This window comes from Nerophis ophidion, linkage group LG01 (assembly GCF_033978795.1).
Source record: "Nerophis ophidion isolate RoL-2023_Sa linkage group LG01, RoL_Noph_v1.0, whole genome shotgun sequence".
In the NCBI taxonomy this organism is placed as follows: domain Eukaryota; kingdom Metazoa; phylum Chordata; class Actinopteri; order Syngnathiformes; family Syngnathidae; genus Nerophis; species Nerophis ophidion.
In genome coordinates, this window is record NC_084611.1 from 16887279 (window position 1) to 16897822 (window position 10544).

The window sequence follows — 10544 nt, forward strand, 5'->3', positions numbered from 1 at the left end:
ATTTTCACAGGGGGGTACATCAGTGATGTACCCACCTGTGGACATTTATTTAATTCAAGTACCCCCCTAATCAGAGCAAAGCATTTTTGGTTGGAAAAAAAGAGATAAAGAAGTAAAATACAGCACTATGTAATCAGTTTCTGATTTATTAAATTGTATAACAGTGCAAACTATTGCTCAATTGGTGTGGTCTTTCTTGAACTATTTGGAAAAAAAGATATAAAAATAACTAAAAACTTGTTGAAAAATAAACAAGTGATTCAATTATTGATAAAGATTTCTACACATAGAAGTAATCATCAACTTAAAGTGCCCACTTTGGGGATTTTAATAGAGATCCATCTGGATTTCATGAACTTAATTCTAAACATTGCTTCACAAAAAAAGAAATCTTTAACATCGATATTTATGGAACATGTCCACAAAAAAAATCTAGCTGTCAACACTGAATATTGCATTGTTGCATTTGTTTTCACAGTTTATGAACTTACATTCATATTCTGTTGAAGTATTAGTCAATAAATATATTTATATAGGATTTTTGAATTGTTGCTATATTTAGAATATTTTTTTTTTAACCCAGGGGTACGCATTACCCCCATTTGAGAACCACAGGGCCTAGAAGATGAAAGAAAACAGGTCTTCTTTGTGTCATCCTTCAGCTGTTTGTGCAAACTTGTCATCTGCTCCGCACACGGCGGAAGGAGGGGGCGGCGGCGAGCCAGGCCGCGCATGCGCAGCGGGTTGTTTTTCCCCCCCACATCTCGGCTGGCTTTAAAGTGAGCTGATGTTCCAGCTCTGCCTCGTCTTTGAGCAGAGAGACCGAGCGGCGGAGAGGCGGGACGATAACAGCATCCTTTTGCTGTTATTCAGCCTTCACGCATCTCCATGCACCGCAGGAGCACCCGTGCCTGACTGCTCCTCTCCCAAGCAGGGAGGCAGCACTTTTTTTTTTTTTTTTTATATGCTGTAGTTTTCATTTTTGCCCCCTTTTTTTTTTTTCTTTCTTAAAAGCCCCCTAAAATCCTCATCATGGTGCTCGGCAAGGTGAAGAGCTTCACGGTGAGCTACGACTGTCTGAATGACAGCAACGTGCCCGTCTTCTCCAGCGGGGACTGCGTCTCAGGGAGGGTCGTCGTCGAAGTCACCGGCGAGATCCGCGTCAAGTCCCTGAAGATCCACGCCAAGGGCTTCGCCAAAGTCCGCTGGACCGAGTCTCGGAACGCCGGCTCCAACACCGCCTACACGCAGAACTACACCGAGGAGGTGGAATATCTCAACCATAAAGACGTTTTAATCGGACACGAAAGAGGTAAGACTGCGTTTTTGAATGCTGCAGTTAATAAAAAAAAAACAAAAAACGTTTTTTTTTTAATTATTTTAACAACTTTAACAGTGAAAAATCGTCGCCATGTTTGGGTCAGTATGACGTCACGGTTACCTGCTGGTGTGACAGAATGAATGACAGCCTCGCTGGGTTTTAGTCTTCTGCGAGAAACGACGATAAAAGGCATTTTCGAGGGCGAACGGGTTGGTAAACGCGCCGACGCTTTATTGAGATATTTGTTGTACACACGTTAATGTGGTAAAATGGGTTTCTTTGTGGCTTTTCTGAAGTTTCCACCCCATTGTTCAAAGCGGTTCAATCCTGTTCGGAAAACTGGATTGGGAGTGGGCGTGTTTAAGGGTGGAGGCCCCGCCTCCGAGTCGCTGTGATTGGCTGAAGTGCTCATGTGTGGCCCACATGACATCACTCATGCAGATGGTGACTGAAAACAAGTTTTTTAAACCCTCGGGGACAAAGGCCTGACTTTTTGATCCTTCCAGTATTCTCTGCTGTATTTAGGTCACACTTTTACTGTGTTACTGCATTATACAATACACAATATTTCATACATTTACAGTGGGGCAAAAAAGTATTTAGTCAGCCAATGATTGTGCAAGTTCTCCCACTTGAAATGATGACAGAGGTCTGTAATTTTCATCATAGGTACACTTCAACTGTGAGAGACAGAATGTGAGAAAAAAAAATCCAGGAATCCACATTGTAGGAATTTTGAATAATTTATTTGTAAATTATGGTGGAAAATAATTATTTGGTCAACCATTCAAAGCTCTCACTGATGGAAGGAGGTTTTGGCTCAAAATCTCACAATACATGGCCCCATTCATTCTTTCCTTAACACGGATCAATCGTCCTGTCCCGTTTGCAGAAAAACAGCCCCAAAGCATGATGTTTCCACCCCTATGCTTCACAGTAGATATGGTGTTCTTGAGATGCAACTCAGTATTCTTCTTCCTCCAAACAGGACGAGTTGAGTTTATACCAAAATGGATACATGGATGATAAAGCAGAGGATTTGGAGAATGTCATGTGGTCAGATGAAAACAAAATAGAACTTTTTGGTATAAATTCAACTCGTCGTGTTTGGGGGAAGAAGAATGGTGAGTTGCATCCCAAGAACACCTTACCTACTGTGAAGCATGGGGGTGGAATCATCATACTTTGTGGGTGTTTTTCTGCTAAGGGGACAGGACGATTGATCCGTGTTAAGGAAAGAATGAATGGGGCCATGTATCATGAGATTTTGAGCCAAAACCTCCTTCCATCAGTGAGAGCTTTGAATGGTTGACCAAATACTTGTTTTTCACCATAATTTACAAATAAATTCTTTAAAATTCCTACAATGTGAATTCCTGGATTTTTTTCCCCATTCTGTCTCTCACAGTTGAAGTGTACCTATGATGAAAATTACAGACCTCTGTCTTCATTTTAAGTGGGAGAACTTGCACAATATTTAAACATTTCACGGTGGGAGAGGGGTTAGGGCGTCTGCCTCACAATACGAAGGTCGGGGGTTCAATCCCGGGCTCGGGATCTTTCTGTGTGGAGTTTGCATGTCCTCCCCGTGACTGCGTGGGTTGCCTCCGGGTACTCCGGCTTCCTCCCATTTCCAAAGAAATGCACCTGGGGATAGGTTGATTGGCAACACTAAATTGGCCCTAGTGTGTGAATGTTGTCTATCTGTGTTGGCCCTGCGATGAGGTGGTGACTTGTCCAGGGTGTACGCCGCCTTCCGCCCGATTGTAGCTGAGATGGGCACCCGTGACCCCAAAGGGAATAAGCGGTAGGAAATGGATGGATGGACATCTGATTAAAAGGCTTTCATAGTGGTTGACATTAAACAAACAAAACTTTGTGTTTGATATATTTTCTTCAGGACTGAAGTTTATTGAGAGATTTGAGCAAAAAAATTATTAATGTTTTAAATACTTATATGTGTGTGTGTGTATATAACGTTTATTTTAATTATTTATTAACATTTTCATATTTATAATTCAAATGGAATGTCCCCAGAGGGTTACTTAAGTGTCGACGTGGAGTTATCATGCTGCACCTTGCTTGCAATGTAGTTTAACACGTGCAAACATATAACCAATAATAAAACAACTAAAAATGTCACTGTATGCGGTTTTAATCACTTTAACAGTGAAAATCGTCGTCAAGTTTGTGTCAGTATGACGTCACGGTTACCTGCTAGTGTGACAGAATGAATGACAGCCCCGCTGGGTTAGTCGCTGCGAAAAACGACAATAAAAGGCATTTTCGGGGGCGACACTTCCGTTGCTTTATTGAGATATTGTTTATATACACTTTAATGTGGTAAAAAAGGTTTCTTTGTGGCTTTTCTGAAGTTTCCACCCCATTGTTCAAAGCGGTTCAATCCTGTTCAGCAAACTGGATTGGGCGTGTTTGAGGGTGGAGGCTCCGCCCCTGAGTCGCTGTGATTGGCTGAGGTGCTCATGTGTGGCCAATGACATCACTCATGCAGATGGTGACTGAAAACAAGTTTTTAAACCCTCAGGGACAAAGACTGACTTTTTGGTCCTTCCAGTAAATTCTTGCCGTATTTAGGTCACACTTTTACTGTGTTACTGCATTATATACTACACAATCTTGCATTCATTTTTCAACATTTTGGAATGTTTTTTTTTTCGCTATTTCTTTTTTTGCTTATATCACTACTGGGTCTTTATTTTAAGCCTCCGAAGGCCTTTTTGATGAAATTGTCACCTTTTTCACGCTTGCGTAACCTTTTGATTTTACTCATTCGAGACATTATCTGATTTCAAAGGCTTTCAGAGAGGTCAACATTTAAAAAGAAAAACAAGCAACGTTATCGGTTTGATATTTTTTCTTTAGGACTGAAGTTAATTGAGAAATTTGAGCAAAAAAAAAGAATTAACCTAGAATGTTTTTAAAGATTTGTGTATATATATACACATATAATGTTTGTTTTATTTATTAAAAAAATACATATTTATAATTTAAATCGAATGTCCCCAGAGGGTTACTTAAGTGTCAACCGGGAATTATTATTTCTCATTCGTACATGCTGCACCTTGCTTGCAATGTAGTTTCACACGTGCAAATAAATTGTAAAATAGGTCACACTGAACTAGTTATATTAAAAATAAATAAATGAATAAATAAATACATAAAAAAAGGTGTTCTGTCAACAAGAAAATCCACAATTTGACCGAATGCCTTCAAAGTTAACCATAAGTTCAAACAAAGTGGGGACCATGGTAACAAAAGCAATGATGTCATTGTCCGCATCCTTCGTATCGCCGTGCAATGTGTTCGTAAACCTTTGTCAACATCAAGGCATCTACCTGTACCAACACTAAATTAAATATATGATGCATTCACTTCATGATTCATTACTTATCTACAGAAACAGGATACTGTTGAGCCTTTTTCTGACTTCATGTCTCGGGGGTTTCTTTAGCAACAATTGGCAGTGAAATATTCCATCTCTCGTCAACTAAATAGGAGCACCAGACTTGCTGTTGAGCTTAAACGCTGTAGTATTTTTCAACGGGCAGAGCGGTGCGGGCTTCAGTGTCGCACACTGAATGCGTAATGAATGCGTGTGTGTGTGTATGCAAGGGGGTGGGGGTGTGTAGGGGCTGCTCACACCGGTTTGGGCCGGTCTCCTCCTGCTGCTGCCGTCTGACTGACAGCTCTGCACTTGTTTACCACACTTCTGCTTTGCAGGAGGGGAGGGAGGGAGGGAGGGAGTGCTGAGCTGGCAGAAGCAGCTTGCCTCCTCATGACGTCACTGACAAATTATATTTTATCGCGCAAATCAAGCGCTGACGTTCCGGTTTTCCCCCTGCAGAGTCTCTGCCAATGCACAATAAGCATGATTCTCAACGTCCTTTTTCAGTACGTTTATGATCAACAGACAGATATCATAGTAAAATCCATTCTACTCTCTTTTGTCTCCCCACCCTGTGTTTTTTGTTGTTGTTTTTTTGTTTGGTATGACTTTTCAGACGCCTTCATAATGTATCCAGGTACGGTATACATGTGTTTGGAAAAGTGTCCGCCTTATGTTTCAGACGACGACAACTCAGAGGAAGGACTCACCACTATCCATTCAGGAAGACACGAGTATGCATTCAGCCTGGAGCTTCCACAGACGTGAGCGTCTTCACCCAAAAAGACACGAAAGAGTGGCGTCTCGGTGAATTCTAACCGTCCTTTTGTCCCATATGCAGACCTTTGGCTACCTCTTTCGAAGGGAAGCACGGCAGCGTACGCTATTGGGTCAAGGCGGAACTCCACAGGCCGTGGCTCCTGCCAATCAAGACCAAGAAGGAATTCACAGTCTTTGAGCACATCGACATCAACACTCCATTGCTGCTGGTGAGTGGTGACGCAACAGGTCTGACTGACCCAATTTCACACGAGTCACGTTGGCAGCTCATTTTCTATCATGTTTTCTATCATGCTCATGTATTCTATCTGAATTTTCCATCTGTTTTCCTACTTCTTTTGAAGTCACCACAGGCCGGCACAAAGGACAAGACTCTTTGCTGCTGGTTCTGCACCTCAGGTCCAATTTCCCTAAGTGCCAAAATTGAAAGGAAAGGATACACCCCAGGTAAGAATGCAGCTGACACACTTTAAATCATTCCATACAGTCACACCTCGGTTTATGAGCATACAGTAATTGAGCAGGGTTTGTACAAAACCAGTGAAGTTGGCAATTCTGACGAGTCCACATTTGAAATTGTTTTTTTGGAAACTGTGGACCTCGTGTTCTCTGGACCAAAAAGGAAAAGAACCATCCAGATTGTTATAGGCGCAAAGTTTGAAAGCCAGCATCTGTGATGGTATGGGGGTGTGTTAGTGCCCAAGGCATGGGTAACTTACACATCTGTGAAGGCACCATGAAAGGTACATACAGGTTTTGGAGCAACATATGTTGCCATCCAAGCAATGTTATCATGGACGCCCATGCTTATTTCAGAAAGACAATGCCAAGCCACGCGTTCAACAGCGTGGCTTCATAGTTAAAGACTGCAGGTACTAGACTGGTCTGCTTGTAGTCCAGAACTGTCTCCCATTTTAAATGTGTGGCCCAATATGTAGCATAAAATAACACAACTAAGACCGTTGAACAACTTAAGCTGTACATCAAGCAAGAATGGGAAAGAATTCCACCTGAAAATCTTCAAAAATTGGTCTCCTCAGTTCCCAAAGGTTTACTGAGTGTTGTTAAAAGGAAAGGCCATGTGACACAGTGGTAAAAATGCCCATGTGCCTACTTTTTTGGCAATGTGTCGCTGCCATTCAATTCCAAGTTAATGATTATTTGCAAAAAAAAATAGGTTTCTCAGTTCAAACATTAAATATCTTGTCTTTGCAGTCTATTCAATAGAAGTTGAAAAGGATTTGCAAATCATTGTATTCTGTTTTTATTTACAACGTGTCAACTTCACTGGTTTTGGGTTTGGAAAATAGAAAAGGTTGTATATTGAAGCACATTTCTCCACACGAAACAATGTAAATATTAAAAAAAGAGTTGCAGCTTTCACCGAAAGTTTAAACTTATTCCACTAAAGGGCCACACACTGGAGATATAAAGCATGTACTTTTATATTTTTCATTTTCAAAACCAATAAAATCAATTAATTTTTTTACCTTTTAGAGCTACCCTCAAGTTAGGTCCCGGAGTCATAAAAGTTTTGAAAATAAGTTAGTTTATTTGTATTTTTTTACTCAACCCTTACAGTAAATCTGTAGATCAACTTCTGGTCTATATTTCCATATAAAGTTAAACGCTTTTTTTCATGTTTTATCCCCCTTTTTATTCCCTGTCTTTTAATGGCAAAAACACAATATATGCATTACAATATGCCCCCCCCCAACAATTTAAAAGTTAGACTTATTTTTGACCTGAAGTATTTTAAACCTTAAATTAGGTCAATAATTCATAACCCCATTTATTTGAATTATTTTTTTTTAGCATTGGCAGTTAAAAAACAACAAAACACTAAAAATGTTGGTGCTCCAAAGGAGTCCCAATCATTAATTTTTTACTTTCAGCACTTATGTCATTATTTTTTGAGCAGTGACAAACACTAAAATTGTTGGTGTTCCAAAAGAATCCCACTCATAAAAGTATTAAAAAATAAGTCAAAATTTGTATTTTTACTTTCTCTAATTCAGCTTCAGATATAACTGTTGATTATAAGTTTTTATTATTATTAATTGTTTGTTTGTTTATGCCCTTTTTGTCCAAAAAAATAGTTTTTTATACGACAAATACAAAATATGCAATATTTTCCCCAAAAAATATTTCAAAGTGCAACATTTGATGTAAAGTATTTGAAACCTTAAATTAGATCAATAATTCATAACGTTTTGAATTCATTATTTTTTGAGCAGTGACAAACACAAACATTGTCACTTCTCCAAAAGAGTCCCACTCATTAAAGTGTTAAAACAATATGTCAAAATTTGTATTTTTACTTTCAACAGTTAAGTCTCTAAATCAGCTTCAGATGTATCTGTGGATTAAAAGTTTTTATTATTATTATTAATTGTTTGTTTGTTTCTGCCCATTTTGTCCAAGAACATAGTTTTTTATACGACAAACACAAAATATGCAATATTTTCCCCCAAATTTTTTTAAAAAGTGCAATATTTGATGTGAAGTATCTGAAACCTTAAATTAGGTCAATAATTCATAACATTTTGAATTCATTATTTTTTGAGCTGTAACAAACACTAACATTGTCACTTCTCCAAAAGAGTTCCACTCATTAAAGTGTTAAAACAATATGTCAAAATTTGTATTTTTACTTTCAACAGTTAAGTCTCTAAATCAGCTTCAGATGTATCTGTGGATTAAAAGTTTTTATTATTATTATTAATTGTTTGTTTGTTTATGCCCATTTTGTCCAAAAACATAGTTTTTTATACGACAAACACAAAATATGCAATATTTTCCCCCAAAATTTTTTAAAAAGTGCAATATTTGATGTGAAGTATCTGAAACCTTAAATTAGGTCAATAATTCATAACATTTTGAATTCATTATTTTTTGAGCTGTGACAAACACTAACATTGTCACTTCTCCAAAAGAGTTCCACTCATTAAAGTGTTAAAACAATAAGTCAAAATTTGTATTTTTACTTTCAATACTTAAGTCTCTAAATCAGCTTCAGATGTATCTGTCAATTATAAGTTTCTATTATTATTATTATTATTACTTGTTTTTGTATGCCTTTTTTTAAACTTAGTTTTTTATACAACAAACACACAAAATGCAATATTTTCCCCCAAAAATTATTTCAAAGTGCAATATTTGATGTGAAGTATTTGAAACTTTAAATTAGATCAATAATTCATAACGCCATTTATTTAAATTCATTATTTTTAAGCAGTAACACACAACAGTAACATTGTCACTTTTCCAAAAGAGTCCCACTCATTAAAGTGTTAAAACAATATGTCAAAATTTGCATTTTTACTTTCAACATTTAAGTCTCTAAATCAGCCTCAGATGTATCTGTGGATTATAAATTTATATTATTATTATTACTTGTTTTTTTGTGTATGCCCATTTTGTCCAAAAACATAGTTTTTTATACGACAAACACAAAATATGCAATATTTTCCCCCAAAAACATTTCAAAGTGCAACATTTGATGTGAAATATTTGAAACCTTAAATTAGGTCAATAATTCATAACACCATTTATTTGAATTCATTTTTTTTTTTTACAATAGACAAACAACACTAACATTGTTGGTGCTCCAAAAGAGTCCAACTCATTAAAATGTTAAAAAAATAAGTCAAACGTTTTAATTTTACTTTCAACACTTAAATCTGTAGATTAGCTTCAGATCTAGCCGTGGATTATAAGTTTTTGTTATCATTATTATTATTATTATTACTTGTGTGTGTTTGTTTGTTTATGCCTTTTTTGTCCAAAAATAGTGTTTTTTTTATATGACAAAGACACAAAATATGCAATTTTTTCCCCCAAAAATATTTCAAAGTGTATTTGCTCTTTTTTTTCCAAACTAAAGTCATGGCCAAAAATATTGGTACCCCTGCATTTCTGTGGGATAATGCACCACTTTTCCCCAAAAATTGTTTGATGTGAAGTAATTTGGAGCCTTGAATAGGAAAATAATTCGTAACAACATTATTGACAACGCTGTGGATACACCCTGAATTTTTCAAACCACACATCGCTTGTCCATTGCTTTTTGTAGACGCCTATTGAGCCATCAAATGGCTACTATGGGTGTACTAGGACTAAGCCTAAAATGGCACACTAGTTGTTGTGCGAGTGCTGATTCAGCAAAGATTTGCTAAACCGGATGAGGACCAGATGGATGTGCCGGGCACAAAATGGGTCAATGAAATGTTGGTAAATCAAAGCCTATTTTTATTCGGCCCGTGGTTTGTAAACCGAGGTTCCACTGCAAATCATAACCAAAGTAGTCTGACGGCATCTTTTTAATCCTCTCTTGCAGGGAGTCGATTCAGATCTTTGCCGAGATCGAGAACTGCTCCTCTCGCATGGTGGTGCCAAAGGCCGCCATCTACCAGACGCAGACTTTCTACGCCAAAGGGAAGATGAAGGAAGTCAAGCAGCTGGTGGCCAACCTGAGAGGGGAGTCCCTGTCCTCGGGCAAGACGGAGACCTGGAGCGGCAAAATGCTCAAGATCCCGCCCGTGTCGCCCTCCATCCTGGACTGCAGCATCATCCGAGTGGAATACTCCCTCATGGTAAGACCTTCATACGCGTACTTCAAGTCCATGAAGGGCAAAATGTATATTTTCCGTCTTTTTGTTTCTTTAGCTAAACTGAAAAACTGCCAACAGAAACTTGTATTTATTGTCCTTCATGGTCCTCCGTATTTCCGCCAGCTGACTCGAGCTAGCCTTGCCCAGTCCGGGTGGGCCCTGGCTGAGCAGCGGGTGTTAGCGCCACATGCTAAGAGCATTATCTCATTGTCTGTGGCAACACCCGCCTGGAAGGTCCTTCTTCCTAGCTGTGTGCCCTGAAAACCACCACTGGTGTACTTGCACCAGAGTCTGACCTGCAGACCACTGACCCACGTCCGTGGGAGCTGAGCCAATATCTGACTAGTCTTGGGTGTTAGAAACAAGATTTAATCAAGCTTAAGGTACAAGGGGCTAGAACTGACTATTCCTAAGGTCCTAGAGA

At 38.5% G+C, this 10544-nt stretch overlaps 1 protein-coding gene across 2 annotated transcripts in view; it reads left to right on the forward strand.

The window, feature by feature from the left end:
• The first annotated feature begins 785 nt into the window (after positions 1-785).
• arrdc3a (arrestin domain containing 3a) overlaps positions 786-10544 on the forward strand; it is a 17640-nt gene continuing 7881 nt past the window's right edge. Inside the window, exons 1-5 of one of the 2 annotated variants that reach the window (XM_061897493.1) lie at positions 786-1312; positions 5344-5491; positions 5569-5716; positions 5852-5954; positions 9846-10102. In XM_061897493.1, coding sequence (XP_061753477.1) covers positions 1033-1312; positions 5344-5491; positions 5569-5716; positions 5852-5954; positions 9846-10102 — 936 coding nt within the window. In that variant the 5' untranslated portion in view covers positions 786-1032. The remainder of the gene's footprint in view (positions 1313-5343; positions 5492-5568; positions 5717-5851; positions 5955-9845; positions 10103-10544) is intronic. The other variant, XM_061897499.1, reaches the window with a different exon arrangement.